General features: G+C 36.4%; 2 protein-coding genes across 2 annotated transcripts in view; one reads left to right on the plus strand and one right to left on the minus strand.

The window, feature by feature from the left end:
* Positions 1-1,789, minus strand: part of LOC103506943 (vacuolar protein sorting-associated protein 41 homolog) — an 86,665-nt gene extending 84,876 nt beyond the window's left edge. Inside the window, exons 1-2 of the mRNA XM_026821808.1 lie at positions 1,768-1,789; positions 703-860 (exon numbers count right to left, since the gene is read on the minus strand). Of these exons, the coding sequence (XP_026677609.1) occupies positions 703-790 (88 nt within the window). The 5' untranslated portion in view covers positions 791-860; positions 1,768-1,789. The remainder of the gene's footprint in view (positions 1-702; positions 861-1,767) is intronic.
* The window catches only part of LOC103506924 (sialin-like), a 157,283-nt gene that overhangs the window by 126,204 nt on the left and 10,833 nt on the right, over positions 1-20,246 (plus strand). The gene's annotated exons all lie outside the window — the stretch shown is intronic.

Raw genomic sequence — 20,246 nt, forward strand, 5'->3', positions numbered from 1 at the left:
TAACCCTATGAAAGTGGTAAAAAGTCTTTGTAATTTTCACAGGTTCGGTTTATCAGGTTTTTCATTACTACGCTTTAGATATGCATTGGAACTGTTAATAGAACAACTTGTTCTAAGCTGACAGTCTAAATAAAGCACTACCTATACTTATATACTATTAGCAACCACAACCACAACATCCTCAGCATTGATAGATAATCCATCAACACGAATATCATAATCTTAGATATATCCTGCCATACAGGCAAGAACATAATAAAATACAGTATTTTATTTTTATAAACAAGGCCCATCGCACATTGGAAGAGTGGTTGCATGTAGTCCCCTGAAAAATTAACCCTATGAAAGTGGTAAAAAGTCTTTGTAATTTTCACAGGTTCGGTTTATCAGGTTTTTCATTACTACGCTTTAGATATGCAACGGGCTTAAGAGTTTCTACACCTCAACAGTTTAACCGGGGTCCAAAATTTTTCCAACTTATGGGTGTGTACCACTTTATGGCCTGCATAAAATCTTACCTTGTTCCACAATGTGTTCCGGTAAATCTCGAGATGGCAACTCAACAGCATTTCGTTTCCTCACATTACACACACATAGGGTGTTCTGGGCTTAAGAGTTTCTACACCTCAATAGTTTAACCGGGGTCCAAAATATTTCCAATTTATGGGTGTGTACCACTTCATGGCCTGCATAAAATCCCACCTTGTTCCACAATGTGTTCCGGTAAATCTCGAGATGGCAACTCAACAGCATTTCGTTTCCTCACATTACACACACATAGGGTGTTCATCCACCCAACCAGTAGGCTGTGCTCATCTGCTGCCCACACTAGGGAGCATTTGACCTGATCAGGTGATAAACTGTGATAGATGGAATTTTGAATAATTTTTCATTTTTATTTACTTAATACATAACTATTAATAACAATATGACATCTCTTAATTACTCGATTTGCCTTCGATCTTTTCCAGAGCGTCTAAATACTGTGGACAATTGTACGTAGTACGGGAAGAATATCGTGTATTAATGACAGGTCACAAACATCAAACAATTCTTCTTCATTGAAGCATTTGACCACGTAGGTTCTCCCAATACGTGGCACAATGCTTTCCCACCTGTGGCTCAAGCATTACTTTTACGGATGGGTATACCATTTACATATTGTAATTGTATATGTAGTTTTTATGTTCTGTTTGATAAGTTGCATTATCTTACTTAATGGAAACTTAAAAAAATAAATTAAGAGGTGATAATGGAGCTATTAAAGGCCTTTTATGTCACTAGGAAATAAAGAGGTTAAAAAAATAATCTGAAATTTTTTTGCGCTTGATTCCAACAAACTGGAAATTGATGTTTTTTTTTTTTTTTTTCCAAGTGATAAACTGAAATAGATGAGAAATATTATGTCATGGCAATTTTTTGTCAGAGAGTGAAAAAAAACTGCATGATAAGGTATCTGTAGGTATGGTAAAAGACTGAATGGCAAGGTAGTGAAAAAAGACGCTTTTGGGCTGCCAATTAATGCCATACCTTGCTGGATGGAGCACTGATTGGCTCATGCCACTGGCTCCTCTCACCCATAAGTAAGTAAACTGACAAATACGAGTATGAAGCCTTTATCATGGCAGGTTCCCCAATTACTTGACTACAGGATATTATTAAATGAAGCATGAGCTGACAGGTAAATAGGTAAGTTAAGCAATAACTGAACAAATCCTTTTGTTTCCTTTTTGTTTCAGTTTGCCTGATTGGTAATAGCACCTGTACCTATACTCAGATGTTTAATATTCTGGTTACTTTAATCATCAGACTATGGTCACAACTTTTGACTTTTGAATAATACACTGAAATATTTTGTCACACCCTGTTCTATCTATACTGGTGACCATTGGAGATTTCATCAGACCCTGTCTAAAAAAAAATCCAAGTCCGACTGAATTGAACTTTCATCCAAGCAACTGAAAATGATGTTCTCTATTGGCACATAATAGGGATATAACTGTGTCCTTAGAAATAGTGTGTCTGTACCTATATTGGGTACCTATGTCCTTAGACACCTAGTTTCTATTTGTGCCATTGTTTTTATATTTCCAGAAGTAACATTCACATGTTGTATTCCGTCTGGTCATCTGGTGTACACCACGTGGAAATGATGGCTCACTTCTGTGTGTTCTTCACGTGTATGATAAGTGTCCTGGAATGTGTCCTAATTTTGTTAATTAATTATTAATGTGTTTTATGAATAAAATGTCCAGTGTTAAGTAAAAGAAACAAAAGTATATCCTGTGTTCTTCATTATTAAAAAGTTTAGACAACCTCCCAACCATTACAAAATCAATGTATGGTTGGGTTTATATCTTGACCTAAGATACACCTTAAGGCATCATGGTCCTTATTTGACATTTCTTTGCCGGGAAGTTCCGCCAGTATGACTAATCGGCCAATGTACCCATGCGGAGTGTTTCGAGTCATATATGATTTCTGAGAAATGACTGGATCACTTTTGAAAGTTTGTTCAACTCACACATGCCTTTACGAAGTTCATCGGGTGTCAGGTGCTTGATTTGAAAGGTGACATGAATCATGAAGGTAGATTATATGTATTCAGGATTGAATGGTAGAGATTGGCCTCGGCAATAATTTCGCCTTATTGTAATTAGCTAAATTCCCTTTAGGGATGATCTATTCATTTTTTTTAGCTAATCGACAGTCACAACTTTGGGTTGGGGTTGTGTCTTTTGAGTCACCAGGAAGCTATTTGCTAAGAAAACTCATTTTGATATGTGTTGTACTTTGTACAGAATTATGACCAATCTGACTGCACAGCTCAAGCACGGTTCTGTGGTATTGGGGAAATTTTGTATTTTCATAATATTAATTTCATATAATTATTGAATTATTATTTTTTCTTTAGTTTTACGAGTAATACAATAAATATCATGTGTTGTGTTCACCAAGCCGCTAAGCTTGAAGTTAAGGAGGATTTTCTAAAGGCGAATATTCACATTACATTATTACGCCAAATGAAAACCGCAAGACACAATACAAGTAATAATGAAAATTTGTACAAACTAGTATTACAGGTAATAATAATAATAGCAAGACACATTAGAGGTAATAATGAATTTAAAACTATCAATTAGCACGTTGCGTGCAAAGTCCAACCTTTCTGTCGGCACAATCTCATTATACCGCGGTTTGAAATTAGCTTAAATAAATTAAATATAAATTGTTTAAACCAGTTCAAATTACAATACCTACATGGTAATAAAATATTACTTGTTCCTAAAGAATAGGATACTCATATAGGTATCCTGAACATTAACCTGACTTGAGGTTAAAGATTCCCTTGTTAGAACTTGAAATTCAAACTATTTTAACTACTTTCCTTTATGTATTACGAATATAATGTACATATGATGTGCAAGAGCGGAAAATTCGTATGAACTATGCAAAAAATTATATGTAAATTTTTGGTGAGCGACATGATCACATCCTATGAAAACCTGAATATGGAAATAAGTTATTCACATACTGAAACGAAGGACGTTCCGGAGCTCCATAGGTAATATTTCACAGGAGTGATTGATCATCAACTCATTTGTACTAGTAGTTTGGTGGACCGCAGATTCTGCAGAACTCACTCAGAGAAAAGTTCAGATTTTGATGAAATGTGATACAAATCTTCTTCAACTCAAGGAAATTTGCTGATTCGTTTTAGAATACTGTTGTGGGTGATCGGACCACATAGGGAAATTTGCTGGTCAGTTTTTGGATCTTGTTCGACCATCGGGGGTCAAAAAGGAAGGGACAAGGATTAGAAATCATATATGACTCGAAACACTCCGCATGGGGATTAGTCATACTGGCGGAACTTCCCGGCAAAGAAATGGGGAATTTCAACCTCATCATCCACCCGGTTGTCGATTTTTATTGAAAAATAACTCCGCTCTCGTTAATAACGAGAAAATGCCACTCCAAATAGTTTGGATACATAAAATGAAGAAGTAAATAAATTAATAAATAGTTTGGATAAATGACGAAGTAAATAGTTTGTGTAATATTTTATATGCGAACGACCTCTGAAGGTATTTTTTCTGCAATTTGATATCGAAGGTATTTTTTTGTCGTCTCATAATATTGAAGGTATTTTGTCGTCATATAATCTCAAAGGTATTTTGTCGTCATATAATATTGAAGGTATTAGAAGTTAATAGTTTGTGTAATATTTTATATGCGAACGACCTCTGAAGGTATTTTTTCTGCAATTTGATATCGAAGGTACCTATTTTTTTGTCGTCTCATAATATTGAAGGTATTTTGTCGTCATATAATCTCAAAGGTATTTTGTCGTCATATAATATTGAAGGTATTCCTTGAAACTTTTTGGCTAAGACGCCGGACGGTCAAGGAACTTTTGATCGTTATGGAGCTACATTAGGGTAAATCTTATTCTCACCCGATTATATTTCTTTCCTTCCTATAGGATAAGGAAACTAAAAAGAAGTAATATTTGAAGTATTTCCGATATTAGCTATTTTTAAAAACATTATGTAGCTACATTGGCGTCCAAACATATTCGTAACAGTTGGTATTATGAGTCATCTGTTGATGAGCTCAAGGTACCCGACTTGCTGACTTCAGCCTGATTAGAACTGAGGAATTAATCATCGAATACCGATCCAATTATCTTGGGAAAAATGACCCATCTGAGATCTGATGACTTGATAATGATTTGGATGAGATGTAGAAAATAGAATAGAAAATGTAGATAAATTTGTAAAGAAAATCTTGTGTAAACAACACTTGATTTGAAGACAAAGAATATCTACGAAGCAATGAACCAATTACTATCTGAATACCGAGACAATATTTTACTACATAAATAATAATTAGACTAAAATGTGGAAAACCAACTCTTTTTAGGATATTCAATTATTCACTATAGGATTTATTCTTACAGGTTAGATTCTTCGCTTTTATCCATTTATCATCCCATTTTCAATGGATAGTTGGATAACCAACGAAGAATCTTGGCAGATCTAATAATAAGTTATACGAGTAAGTTACAGTATTCTCAATGCTCACGAGTTAATAACTTCAATCCCTACAAGATCTTATTTGTAAGGTAAATACCTTAATTACAGCTTTCCAGATGGTTATTTCTTTACTCAATGCAACATACCTTGTGAATACATTAAAGTCAGATAGATAAATGTAGGTGAATATCGAAGTAATTTAGGGACTATTAAATTAATAATTTAGCGTCTTGTTAAAAACGGTGTAGGTTTAAAAAATAAACTTCAGGAGATGTTGGATACCTCCTACACTCCTTTCTGTTAATAATAAAATGGTTTATCTACCGAAAAGTTGAAGCTCATATCTTTTGATGGATATTGAAGATACCTAGTTTAAGATCTTCAACAGCTATTTCGGGTTTATTTGTCCTGTCCAGATCCCTTTACACCAGCAGTGGGCTACACTTTTGTGGTCAAATTCTCAAACAATGTTAAAGATGAAATTCCATAGATCTCCTGGAATTGAACCCACGCCCTCCCGATTAATTGAGCTTCAGGACCTCTACACCACCAAGGAAGGTTTTTGGTGATTTTGAGAATACGAAAAGTTGAATCCTCAACAAATAACTTTAACAAATCGATTTGATCTGATTATGAAAAGTTGAAATCTCACTTAATCTTGACACTCTCAACAGATAATAGTGATTTAAGTATGTTGTTAATATTGGCATGGAGCCAGTTGTTGCATTTCTCTGCAGATCGATCTGACCACATAAAGAGGAGATCTTCAGGATCTCTACACCACCAAGGAAAGTTTTTGGTGATTTTGACAATACGAAAAGTTGAATCCTCAACAAATAAATTTAACAAATCATCTTGATCAGATTATGAAAAGTTGAAATCTCACTTAATCTTGACACTCCTAACAGATAATAGTGATTTAAGTATGTTGTTAATATTGGCATGGAGCCAGTTGTTGCATTTCTCTGCAGATCGATCTGACCACATAAAGTGAACCGATCTTCTCAATGGATTGCATCTTTTAAAGAACCGCACACCGTGCATGGAATGGTTCGTAATGATAATGATAATGACCAACGACCATCTTTTTTGTGACACATCTCTGTGTCAAAAGGGCTGAAGATTCAAAACTCGAGATTTATTCCCGACATGTATGGAAAACTAAAAGAGAGCAGAACTGAAAAGTTGATTTGGCCCAAACACAGATCTTTGAGCTTCCTCCATTTCTCGAGCCCCAGTATCTCTTATGCTATGATGACCATAAGGCTACGGACTCTACCGAGCCACCTACGTAAAGTATCTTGACCATGAGATGAACTAATGTATCACGAATATAAGATCCCTCGAAGTAATTCAAAATGACCTTGGTATAAAAAAAAAAACAAGACCAAGGCTGTTCTACTAACTTTGAACGAGACAAGAGAAATACACAGTGAACCTCAAGATAATACTTTTCGCAAAGAGATTTCTTGCTGTATCATTGGAAACCAATTTAAAACAGTAAAGTTGCCTATATTTTGATGCCGACTTGCAAAACAAAAAGCAATAAAAAAAAACAAGACCAAGGCTGTTCTACTAACTTTGAACGAGACAAGAGAAATACACAGTGAACCTCAAGATAATACTTTTCGCAAAAAAGGGTTCGAAAAATTTCTGTCAAATTATCTTCAACTTAAGTGCAACTTGAAATTCGTTTGTTTCTACTTTTTTATGGGTTACTATTACTATGAACAAATTCCCATTTACCTACTCAATGCTCATGTTTAATTAAAAGTGAATATGATACAAATCATTAACTAAGTAGGTAGAAACACATACGAGAACAAGCCCATTTATCATTTTCTTGTCTACGGTATTATGAATAATTTCTAGCACTGATGAGTAGAAATGGTAATGACCAATTGACACCACAAAAAGTAACAGTTTGTAAGCGTGAGTAAACACCAGCACCCTGGGAGATCTGGGTAATGATAGTAATGGTGATAATGGACAAGGTAAAATTCCAATTGACACCACAAGAAGTAACAGTTTGTAAGCGTGAGTAAACACCAGCACCCTGGGAGATCTGGGTAATGATAGTAATGGTGATAATGGACAAGGTAAAATTGAAAGTTGTAAGAGGACTTGAAAGTTCAAAGAAAGTACACACATGATGTGTAAGAAATCAATGACGAGTAGATAATTATGTACAAGAAAAGTGCCCGATTCTTTTTGTCTATCAAATGGCTGATTTTTTTCTGGACGGTCAAAAAACGGCTGTTTTTCTTCTACACCGGGAAAGAGATAAGGTCCAGTTCTCCAGTTTGTGTAAAGGTGTGTCCACATATAGGTAGTCGACGGCAGTCGATCGATTTGAATTTATTGTGAATCTAAAGCGATCGACGGCCGATGTTTGAACACACCTTAGTGTAAAGAGTTATTTTGAAAGTATTTGAAGGTAAATTACCCACTGATTTATGTCCACAAAGCCATTCCTGGTATAATAAGGAAAAAAATTACGAGTACTAAAAGGCAGTGCACAAAGCACAATTACCTATCTCCATGTAAGCTGTGATCGCCCATAGGCCAGTTGCATTATTCAAATTGGATAGATTTTGTAATTGTAATAAAGCTGTCGATGGTAAAAATCCCGTGTCCAGCAAACAGTACCGGTCTATGTCTATGTTAAAACTACTTGGGTGAAAATAAAATGCATCATGCAGTTTCATATTACAGGGTACCCTTTTATGTTATCTAAAGTTGTCTTATTTATAAAGCACGATATTTTCTTTTGTTTTAAAGTGGTTTTTTAGAGGGAACGGGAATCGAAGAGAGAACCAGGATAGGATAAAAGAATGCGAGCCGTTCCGAGAACGGACTTTGTCTGTTTAAGATAAAGTTCGCCCCGGATGGTAGAAGGCAGGGCGCTACCTCCCAAGCTAATTAGGCTGGCGTTGAATTCTTTAATCACCGAAGTTCAGCAAAGTTGATCGTATTTGGTATCTGACTGGGTCATCTGGGTATGTCCGGACAATTGAGGAGCTGGTTAAAATTCCAGGGAAAATGGCAAAATCGTATGAAAGGTAGACAAAGATTCCAGCGAAAGAAGATAGTATAAAAGTTCGATAGGAACTTAGCGCTTAAAGAACTCCCACATACAAAAATCGGCGAATTATTTATCATCATCATTGATCGTAAATATATTCGTGGTTAGATAAATACCCTATACAGAGAGGTGATAGAAAGTAATAATCAAACAAACCTGGCGAAATAATTCAAAGCGTGGCATCCTAAAGCATCATAAAAATAAAATAATCGACATGAAATAATAACAGATACCACAATACATCATCGGTCCTGGGAATTTTTTCAGCAGATTTTGACTTCAAGATAACCTGGTAGATACTTTCTAGTCCTCGAAATATTCTTCATATCTTTCCAATTGTTATACACCCTTCGAATTGATAATTATCTGATAAGAAACAAAAACACAATCTGCCAAACTCGAACGTCCAGCATTGAATGTGGGATGTGAGTATCAATTGGCCATTTCTCACTTTCCTATTTTCTTCATTTTCTCAACCTTCCCTATCCATGGTACCCTCTACCCTACACATTCCTGTAGGTATATCTCGAATATATTGTAATGCAAAAAGGACGATAAGAATGTAAAATGCAGATATTGTTCCTCCGTGTGCTATTGCTATATGGTATGGCATTTCACAATTTTTAAATCTCATTATTATACGTTTCATGATTGCAAAATTCTTATTTTTCGATCTTCATATGAAGGTTGTACATGATAGGGAAATGCTGAGATATACCTACAAGTAGAATTTTAATATAGGCTAGAACAATGCCGGTACTGTGGATATATGGAAAATCTATTGATCTATTGAAAGAGGCAAATCCGTTGGGGAGAAGGGAGAAAATCTAGACACAATCGGAGGAGTGATAAGGAAATTGATAAGAAGTGACCCACATAATGGCTGGTGCTCTCCCTAGTGTAGATAAGAGAGGAGTTCTCATAGAAACCACAATGATAACAGAACACACAAGAAACATGCCTTGGTGAATCAATTATGTGAGATTTCCAGTCAGCTGATGATCCAGACGCCAGACGGTTGGCGATTGGAAGGCGTTAGGAAAGGTTCCTCTGATGAGCTTCAAAAGATGAACAAGCTAACTTGATACTTCTGGTTTGCAGATTAAGGAAACGAATTGGGAAAGCCGCAAAGGTTCAGAGAAAAGTCCATGTTAATCATAATCTTTTCGTACGTCTGACGACGCGACGCAGGACGCAAAGCGCGACATATCGTAATTTGAACATATGTATACAGCTAATGCTTTTAGAAGCAGTCAGTACAGCGTTGCCAATGTTTGCACCAACCTTGGAGTTCATAGATAAAAAAAGTTATCACTCAGAGGAGTACCTACCTATCGACTATCAGAACCAATGAGAAAGTATATCAGATAGTCCAGGGATTTCCAACTTCCATGTGTATGCGGGCCACATGCTACATTGGCAGGTACTTTGCGGGCCACATACACAGGGGAGCAGGCTCGTATCCAGGATTTTTTTGAGGGGATGGGAGGTGGATACTCCATTTTCAGAGTCCACCCCATAGTAAAAGAGCAAAAATCGAGTCCGAGGGAGCCACTGTAATAGCTTCGCGGGCCACAACCTGTAATACTGGTTTCTACTTCTACAAATTTTCATTATTACTTGTATGGTGTCTTGCGATTTTCATTTGGCGTAATAATGTATTGTGAATATTCGCCTTTAGAAAATCCTCCTTAACTTCAAGCTTAGCGGCTTGGTGAACACAATACATGATATTTGTTGTATTAAAACTAAAGAAAAAATAATAATTCAATAATTATATGAAATTAATATTAAGAAAATACAAAATTTCCCCAATACCACAGAACCGTGCTTGAGCTGTGCAGTTAGATTGGTCATAATTCTGTACAAAATACAACACATATCAAAATGAGTTTTCTTAGCGAATAGCTTCCTGGTGACTCAAAAGACACAACCCCAACCCAAAGTTGTGACTGTCGTTTAGCTAACAAAAAAAAAAAAAAAAAAAAAAAAAAAAAAAAAATCATCCCTAAACGACTTAATTATAAAGGTAAATACTGTTAGAGATCACAATATTGTCAAAACATTTTATTATTTTGTCAATTCGTCCTTTTTTCTTTGTCAGTCTAAGGGAACTTTATCCTAGATCCTACACAGATAAGGTTCGTTCTCGGAACGGCTGGCTTTCTCCTATCCCCCTCTCTTCGATTTTTGGGACGATCTCCGTTCTTACAGTTCCCTCTATCAAACGCCTTTTTCTTCCTACACTGTTGGTTACAATAGACCTACGACTTAATTATAAAGGTAAATACTGTGAGAGATCACAATATTGTCAAAACATTTTATTATTTTGTCAATTCGTCCTTTTTTCTTTGCCAGCCTAAGGGAACTTTATCCTACACAGATAAGGTTCGTTCTCGGAACGGCTGGCTTTCTCCTATCCTCCTCTCTTCGATTTTTGGGACGATCAGTTCCCTCTATCAAACGCCTTTTTCTTCCTACACTGTTGGTGAAATTCCACACCTCAGCTGGGAATTGAACCCACGCTCTCCTGATTACCAGGCCACTACACCTTTACTCTAATTGTAATATGTGTTCGCCATAATATGTCAAAATATATGATTGGTTAGACTGCGCGGGTAGAAGGACTTTTCAGTCCTATCCCAGCAGGATAAACAAGGTATATTCTATTCTACACACACACCACCAAGGTAGGTTAGTTATGGAGTTGATTCCTAATTCAGCAAGAATGTCATCCCAATGGCCATTAGGTCATGAGGACCTCATGTAACTGCTCCGGTCTGACTGTCCTTACGCGGGCAAAAGGACTTTTCAGTCCTATCCCAGCAGGATAAACAAGGTATATTCTATTCTACACACAAACACACACACACCACCAAGGTAGGCTAGTTATGAAGTTGATTCCTAATTCAGCAAGAATGTCATCCCAATGGCCATTAGGTCATGAGGACCTCATGTAACTGCTCCGGTCTGACTGTCCTTATGTCCGAATGACCCCACATTAATGTGTTGGCTACGCCTTATTATGCATTGATTTGATTCAGGTGACACGGCCACATTCCACCACGTGGTGTACACCAGATGACCAGACGGAATACAACATGTGAATGTTACTTCTGGAAATATAAAAACAATGGCACAAATAGAAACTAAGTGTCTAAGGACATAGGTACCCAATATAGGTACAGACACACTATTTCTAAGGACACAGTTCTGTTATATCCCTATTATGTGCCAATAGAGAACATCATTTTCAGTTGCTTGGATGAAAGTTCAATTCAGTCGGACTTGGATTTTTTTTTTTTTTAATTTCTTTAAAACTAATTAAGGAGCGAAATCCCTACATATACAAAACAAGCGATGATATGGTCGATGGACTAAAAATCAATATACAACCCATAGTAAAATAACAATGACATTGGATCAAAGTTAATCAAAGGACAAGATTAGTCTTACGTGTTCCTTAGAATGCCTTAGATCTTCAGGCAGAGACCTGGGCTACAAAGATTGTTCAGAGCTGGCCAGGATCTTTAACTTATTAATTAATCTATATAAATAAAATTGTAGATTTGTCTGTACATTGCTTAGAATCGTGAAATTTTTAGTTATTCTTACTCCTTATGCATCCATATACAACCCATAGTAAAATAACAAAGACATTGGATCAAAGTTAATCAAAGGACAAGATTAGTCTTAAGTGTTCCTTAGAATGCCTTAGATCCTCAGGCAGAGACCTGGGCTACAAAGATTGTTCAGAGCTGGCCAGGATCTTTAACTTATTAATTAATAATAAATAAACATGAGCACTGTTGTAAGAGTTTTAATTAGTACCATAGTACGATACGAGCTTTTACCCGTAATTAAATCAACATGAATCAGTGTTTGATTCGGTGTAATCAAAGTGGCAAAGACTATGAAATTTATATAAATTGAGTAATTAACGCCGCTTTTCAGGACAATTAAGCAGCGCACCGAATCAATCAAGTCTCATGTGTAATAATTATAATTATTTAATTAATACACACATCACTTGATCACTCGTTCAGTTTCTAACAACTCGTTCATTTTTTAACAAGTTGCCTGAAGTTGTGACATATGTGACATCATGTTGTTGACCTATCGTCCGGCGTCCGTCAGTTACTTGCATATTATTGACTTACCGTCAGTTACTTGCATATTCCTATTTTCATGGTTTATTTCGTAATATTATGTGAATCCGTTGTCATTTTTCTTGACTACACCAATTATAATTTACCTTGGGTATTCCCTATTCACCTTTGTGTCATCTAGGTTACTAAGGATTTTTGACACTGAGTGAGATTTGAATAGTTTGATAGAGTGAACTGTAACAACAGAGCTCTTATCGTTCCGAAATCGAAGAGAGGAAGACAGGATAGGAGACACCTAGCCGTTCCGATAACGAACCTTATCTGTTTGAGATGAAATCCTCTCTGGTGGGCATCGACCACGCAACCTAGCGCTTAAAAGACAGATGCGCTACCCTCCAAGCTAAGGCTGGTTTCTCACCCAAACAAACGGTGATCTTCGAGCTTCCTCCATTTCTCGATCAAAGAGCCCCAGTATCTCTTATGCTATGATGACCATATGGCTACGGACTCTACCGAGCCACCTATGTAAAGTATCTTGACCATGAGATGAACTAATGTATCACGAATATAAGATCCCTCGAAGTAATCCAAAATGACCTTGGCCATCATGGCCTTCCTCAATTTCAAAAATATTGTCAAATTGTCATGGTGGATTTTAGGACTTGGTACATAATTACCATCATTACTGATTAGTTGGTTGAGTGCTGAGGCTTCTCTACAGGATCTGAAAGATGGACTGACAGAAAGAAGTATACATAAGATCTTGTTTAGACTGCGGGAGTAAACGGATTTTTCAGTCTCATTCTGGCGATATACCCTATATTCAATTCTTTTGAGAAGTCTCTCGGTACCTGTACTTGGATTACAAGATAATCCTGTAAAATTTGTATAAGTGTGCTTAGTTAATTACGTTAGGTACATTAAACTAGGAAGTTGTCCTCTCTTTCAGGAAGTTCAGCTAATATTCCTGTCTCTTAAGAATTGAGAGGTTTGTAGGAAAAACGACTTATAGCCTATTTGAATCCCATGGCATATACGTACATAAGTCGTTTTTGCGTAAACCCCTCAATTTCAGCTTTAGTTTCATTTGATTAGGTCTGTAAGTGGATGCGTCCGTTTATAACACCTAGTTGACGTAGTTTTGTCAGTTTCCCTTGGATGGTAGCGAATCCATATTTATATGAGAGATACTCGAGGGCCCTGGGTTCGAATCACGGCTAAATCAACAAGTGTGGCAGTATTGTTTCTACTTTTTTATGGGTTACTATTACTATGAACGAATTCCCATTTACCTACTCAATGCTCATGTTTAATTAAAAGTGAATATGATACAAATCATTAACTAAGTAGGGTAGAAACACATACGAGAACAAGCCCATTTATCATTTTCTTGTCTACGGTATTATGAATAATTTCTAGCACTGATGAGTAGAAATGGACTTGCTGAGTTATGGCTTTCATCCTTGGCTGAATTAGATATTTTACTAGTTCAGTTTGCACAGGGACATTAGGTACTTACGTAGGTAATTAGGTATGTTTCAATGTGGGTACTCAGAAAAAATGATATCTACATACTGATATGATGTACATACTCGTACGATTATATTTTGTATTTTCATAGCCATTTGCCTTCTCATTTATCACATTTTAATCAGTGTCTTCGTTTTTATACACCCTACCAACTGAGGGATTTCAGGATGTGCCTCATTTGGCCATTGACCTCCCATACTCTCAACCCTTATTGATCTAAATCTTGTAACATAATTTCCTTATCTAATTACAGATACTCACATAACCCCACGGCAGTTATAAGGTACACATGACTAAGTCATTGATAAACAAATTTTCTACCAATCTAAAAGAAAAAAAAACATTCAACTCAACAAACAAATAGTCAAAAAAAAAAAAAAAAAAAAAAAAAAAAAAATCAAACCTCCCCCGGCAGTTATAAGTTACCAATCTAGAAGAAGAAGAAGAAAAAAAAAAAAAACATATTCAACTCAACAAAAAAACATAGTCAACTCTAGATTACTAAAGAAATTCCTGCTGGCGTGAATCTTATCACTTGTGCCTTCAGGGTAATTCTGGAACACCGTGTTAACAAACTGATAACAGCTTGTTGACAACCATTAGCTTGTGTCAATAACTGCATAGGTGCCTACTAAGCATAGTACTGATAAATAAATAAAATCTTTCATGTAGTGCCGCTGAAGAAGATACAAGCAACCAGTAATGTCATTTGACCCTCATGACCCATAATAGAAAACGAATAAATTAAACAAGAATAATATAACTCTGGTTAATGTGTGCACTGATGTAGTAAATCCGTTTGAAATAAATAATTGAAAAAACAGGTATTAATTTGTTAAAGCATAGCTTTTACTCATACAAGTGTCCACTTCAAAATACCCTACTAAATATTAATGATGTTACTGAGACTCGAACCTTCCCTTGCTAAAGAAATAGCAAATATTGAGCATCCACTCATAAAATTTGTAGCCAAAACCAAATATCAGCCCTAAGCAATCACCCCAGTTATGGCTGATTGAGAGGCTGACGAAAAACGCCGACCCCGTCTGTACACGGGAAAAGGCGAAGAAAAAGAAGAAGACTGGGACTTGAACCATACAAGTCCAACGTTCAACCTCTGAACTGCTCTGACTGGATCTAAATTTTTTGAATAAATTGAACAAAATCTTCCGATATAATGCCTCAACACTAGAAGTAGTTAGGTCCACAGAGGTCAAGCCTTGGTCATCGCTAATCGTCGAACTATTGACACAAGGTTCCCGGGCATTAGAAATATTAGAATACCGCTGTGGTCTGGCCTAGATAACCAGAATCCAGTGGATATCCTAATGAGATGACTCATTGTGTGAGCATTGACTGAATCCAAGACGTGAGATTTCCACTGGAGAATAATATCTGCCAAGTATGTTAGGGATTTCCTTGGTAAGCCAGACAGTTGAGTCACTTGACTGCTTGACTCAGACATTGGGATGAAATGATTCGAACTTTTTTGAATCTTTGATGTGAACTATTTGAATTAGAGGATTTGAAAAGATCAGCTTTTAATTTTGATTATCTTTTAAAAAAATACTACCTGATTATCTGATGATTAGTATCCAAGAGTTAAGTGATTGTGTATGAATGGAGGAGTTGAAAAATCCAAATCTGAGGTCAAAACTCGGAAAAAGTAACTTTAAAAGGTCGAAAATTCAATTTTTATTTGCCGTTCTAATGAAAAATTTCGAAGAGTTGTGACGTCAGATTTCACATCAAAATGCGCAGAAACGCTTGCGCACAAACAAACGAAGCGGGAGCAATGAATTATGACGTCATCGCCTACGGGAGCGTATGCCGTGACGTCAAAGTTTACGATTTACCGGTATTTTTTAAATCGATTTATCTCTAAGGATTTTATTCATGAGGAAATTATGGAGTGATTTGGTTCATAGGCACTTCTATCCTTTGTGTCCTGCAGTCTTCTTCCTGCCATTTCGACCCGCTAAAGACAATCAAAATGAAGCAAATCAAAGAAGAGATGTTGTTGTAGCGGCTTTAGCTCTAGACAAAAGCTGATGACAAAATAGAGAAAATATCTCTTTTATCAGCCGCATACACCAGGGTGGTGGTCTCTAGCCATCCTGAAGAAGAGATAAATAGTTGCACTTATAGGTTTCTGCTTCTATGAAACATAACTTGGCGTTCAGGAGGTACCTACGTACATAAGTCGTTTTTGCGTAAACCCCTCAATTTCAGCTTTAGTTTCATTTGATTAGGTCTGTAAGTGGATGCGTCCGTTTATACGGAACAGGTACAATGGTACATATTTCTGCATTGCAGCAGTATACCGTCGAGCTTTTCCCGCGTTGTTTTTGGGTCCTAAAAAACGCTCAAAGATCCTGCCCAAAATTAACGTGACCATCTTTTTTGTGACACATCTCTGTGTCAAAAGGGCTGGAGATTCAAAACTCGAGATTTATTCCCGACATGAATGGAAAACTAAAAGAGAGCAGAACTGAAAAGTTGATTTGTTCATTACAAACTTGTCTTCTGTCTTGCACAGATTTCTTGCTGTATCATTGGAAACCAATTTAAAACAGTTGCCTATATTTTGTTGCCGACTTGCAAAACAAAAAGCAATAAAAAAAAAACAAGACCAAGGCTGTTCTACTAACTTTGAACGAGACAAGAGAAATACAAAGTGAACCTCAAGATAATACTTTTCGCAAAAAAGGGTTCGAAAAATTTCTGTCAAATTATCTTCAACTTAAGTGCAACTTTAAATTCGTTTTCAAAATCTGAACAGACTACATTCTGGTGAAAATGTGTTAACCCAGCAGCATGTTCAATCTACATAGATGTTGCATCAATACAAAAAAAAAGGCTGCGAAACACCCTCTGACACAGAATTCCCTCTAAAAGAATCCAACTTGATTCTTCTAACCTATCGTCCGTCCGTACTCTTCCTTACCCATATCAAATAGGAAACCAATGAAGATGTTATAGAACTAGCAGATCACATCAAAAGTGTAATTAAATACATTGTTGTGGACGAAATCGAAAGTTGAAATCATAATGTTGAGAATGGACTCAATGGAGACACTCAATATCTTGCTGATAAAGATACTACCAGACAATACAAGCTACTACTCCGACCCACCTACCAAGATGCTATAATATTAGCTATTACGTCTATTGATTATGTTGATAATTGATATGACTGATTCCTAGGTGCACTGTTTTAACAATGTGTAGTCAATATCGCCTTGGAAAAGCCGTGTCCAGCAAACAGTACCGGTCTATGTCTATGTTAAAACTACTTGGGTGAAAATAAAATGCATCATGCAGTTTCATATTACAGGGTACCCTTTTATGTTATCTAAAGTTGTCTTATTTATAAAGCACGATATTTTCTTTTGTTTTAAAGTGGTTTTTTAGAGGGAACGGGAATCGAAGAGAGAACCAGGATAGGATAAAAGAATGCGAGCCGTTCCGAGAACGGACTTTGTCTGTTTAAGATAAAGTTCGCCCCGGATGGTAGAAGGCAGGGCGCTACCTCCCAAGCTAATTAGGCTGGCGTTGAATTCTTTAATCACCGAAGTTCAGCAAAGTTGATCGTATTTGGTATCTGACTGGGTCATCTGGGTATGTCCGGACAATTGAGGAGCTGGTTAAAATTCCAGGGAAAATGGCAAAATCGTATGAAAGGTAGACAAAGATTCCAGCGAAAGAAGATAGTATAAAAGTTCGATAGGAACTTAGCGCTTAAAGAACTCCCACATACAAAAATCGGCGAATTATTTATCATCATCATTGATCGTAAATATATTCGTGGTTAGATAAATACCCTATACAGAGAGGTGATAGAAAGTAATAATCAAACAAACCTGGCGAAATAATTCAAAGCGTGGCATCCTAAAGCATCATAAAAATAAAATAATCGACATGAAATAATAACAGATACCACAATACATCATCGGTCCTGGGAATTTTTTTCAGCAGATTTTGACTTCAAGATAACCTGGTAGATACTTTCTAGTCCTCGAAATATTCTTCATATCTTTCCAATTGTTATACATACACATTCCTGTAGGTATATCTCGAATATATTGTAATGCAAAAAGGACGATAAGAATGTAAAATGCAGATATTGTTCCTCCGTGTGCTATTGCTATATGGTATGGCATTTCACAATTTTTAAATCTCATTATTATACGTTTCATGATTGCAAAATTCTTATTTTTTGTTCTGTACCAAATACATAAGACCTTGTTTAGACTGCGGGAAAACGGGGACTTTTCAGGCTCATTCTGGCAGTATACACAGGGTATATTCTTTTCCAGAAGACTAAGTACACGGAAGGAGAAAGGAAGTTTACAGGCACCCGCAGAAAATTTACAGTCACTTTTCCAAGGGATTTCAACCTGCATTACAAGAGAATCCTTTCATTTTCACTTAGGGTCCCCTCCAAATTCTTTACGCAATGTAAAATTCCTACCGTGGGATCTGATGAAAAGACGGAACCAGGAGGTACCTACCTGATAGAAAGTTTAACCTCTGACTTGATTAATTCCCACTGATGTAGTAAATCCGTTTGAAATAAATAATTGAAAAAACAGGTATTAATTTGTTAAAGCATAGCTTTTACTCATACAAGTGTCCACTTCAAAATACCCTACTAAATATTAATGATGTTACTGAGACTCGAACCTTCCCTTGCTAAAGAAATAGCAAATATTGAGCATCCACTCATAAAATTTGTAGCCAAAACCAAATATCAGCCCTAAGCAATCACCCCAGTTATGGCTGATTGAGAGGCTGACGAAAAACGCCGACCCCGTCTGTACACGGGAAAAGGCGAAGAAAAAGAAGAAGACTGGGACTTGAACCATACAAGTCCAACGTTCAACCTCTGAACTGCTCTGACTGGATCTAAATTTTTTGAATAAATTGAACAAAATCTTCCGATATAATGCCTCAACACTAAAAGTAGTTAGGTCCACAGAGGTCAAGCCTTGGTCATCGCTAATCGTCGAACTATTGACACAAGGTTCCCGGGCATAAGAAATATTAGAATACCGCTGTGGTCTGGCCTAGATAACCAGAATCCAGTGGATATCCTAATGAGATGACTCATTGTAAGAGCATTGACTGAATCCAAGACGTGATATTTCCACTGGAGAATAATATCTGCCAAGTATGTTAGGGATTTCCTTGGTAAGCCAGACAGTTGAGTCACTTTACTCAGACATTGGGATGAAATGGTTCGAACTTTTTTGAATCTTTGTTTGATGTGAACTATTTGAATATGAGGATTTGAAAAGAAAAAAAAATGGGAGAGAGATTTTGATCACCTTTTAATCTTTTAAAAAAATACTACCTGATTATCTGATGATTTGTATCCAACAGTGAAGTGATTGTGTATGAATGGAGGAGTTGCAACTGGGAAAATATTATTAATAAAAGGTCGATTCCTACGTAAAAAGTTGTGAAAAATCCAAATCTGAGGTCAAAACTCGGAAAAAGTAATTCATGTAAAATGCAGATATTGTTTCTCCGTGTGCTATTGCTATATGGTATGGCATTTCACAATTTTTAAATCTCATTATTATACGTTTCATGATTGCAAAATTCTTATTTTTTGTTCTGTACCAAATACATAAGACCTTGTTTAGACTGCGGGAAAAAAGGGACTTTTCAGTCTCCAGAAGACTAAGTACACGGAAGGAGAAAGGAAGTTTACAGGCACCCGCAGAAAATTTACAGTCACTTTTCCAAGGGATTTCAACCTTGTAGGTAATTAGGTATGTTTCAATGTGGGTACTCAGAAAAAATGATATCTACATATTGATATGATGTACATACTCGTACGTATATCTACGATTATATTTTGTATTTTCATAGCCATTTGCCTTCCCATTTATCACATTTTAAGCAGTGTCTTCGTTTTTATACACCCCACCTGAGGGATTTCAGGATGTGCCTCATTTGACCATTGACCTCCCATACTCTCAACCCTTATTGATCTAAATCTTGTAACATAATTTCCTTATCTAATTACAGGTTACAAGAGAATCCTTTCATTTTCACTTAGGGTCCCCTCCAAATTCTTTACGTAATTTAAAATTCCTACCGTGGGATCTGATGAAAAGACGGAACCAGGAGGTACCTACCTGATAGAAAGTTTAACCTCTGACTTGATTAATTCCATTCATGCGAGTAATTAAATTAAACCTCGATTAGCAAAATCAAGAGGAGAAAAAAATTGCTAATTTCGATCAAGATAATCAAATTGCACTCCCACTAAAATAAATATATTCAGCAGTGTTGTTGGAAACGAGTTATTGGCAGATGGCGGAGGGAATTAATTACCGGGGAGTCTAATTAGGGAGTAAGACGATTTATAGGAGTACGTGTTGGAGATAGACATTGGAAGATATTCTGCACAGAATCACAGATCTGGGTGAAAGTGATATATCTTGGTGCTCAGCGAGTTACTCGTAATCT

The sequence above is a fragment of the Diaphorina citri genome, unplaced genomic scaffold, assembly GCF_000475195.1.
Source record: "Diaphorina citri unplaced genomic scaffold, Diaci psyllid genome assembly version 1.1 scaffold13, whole genome shotgun sequence".
NCBI classification, from domain to species: Eukaryota; Metazoa; Arthropoda; class Insecta; order Hemiptera; family Psyllidae; genus Diaphorina; species Diaphorina citri.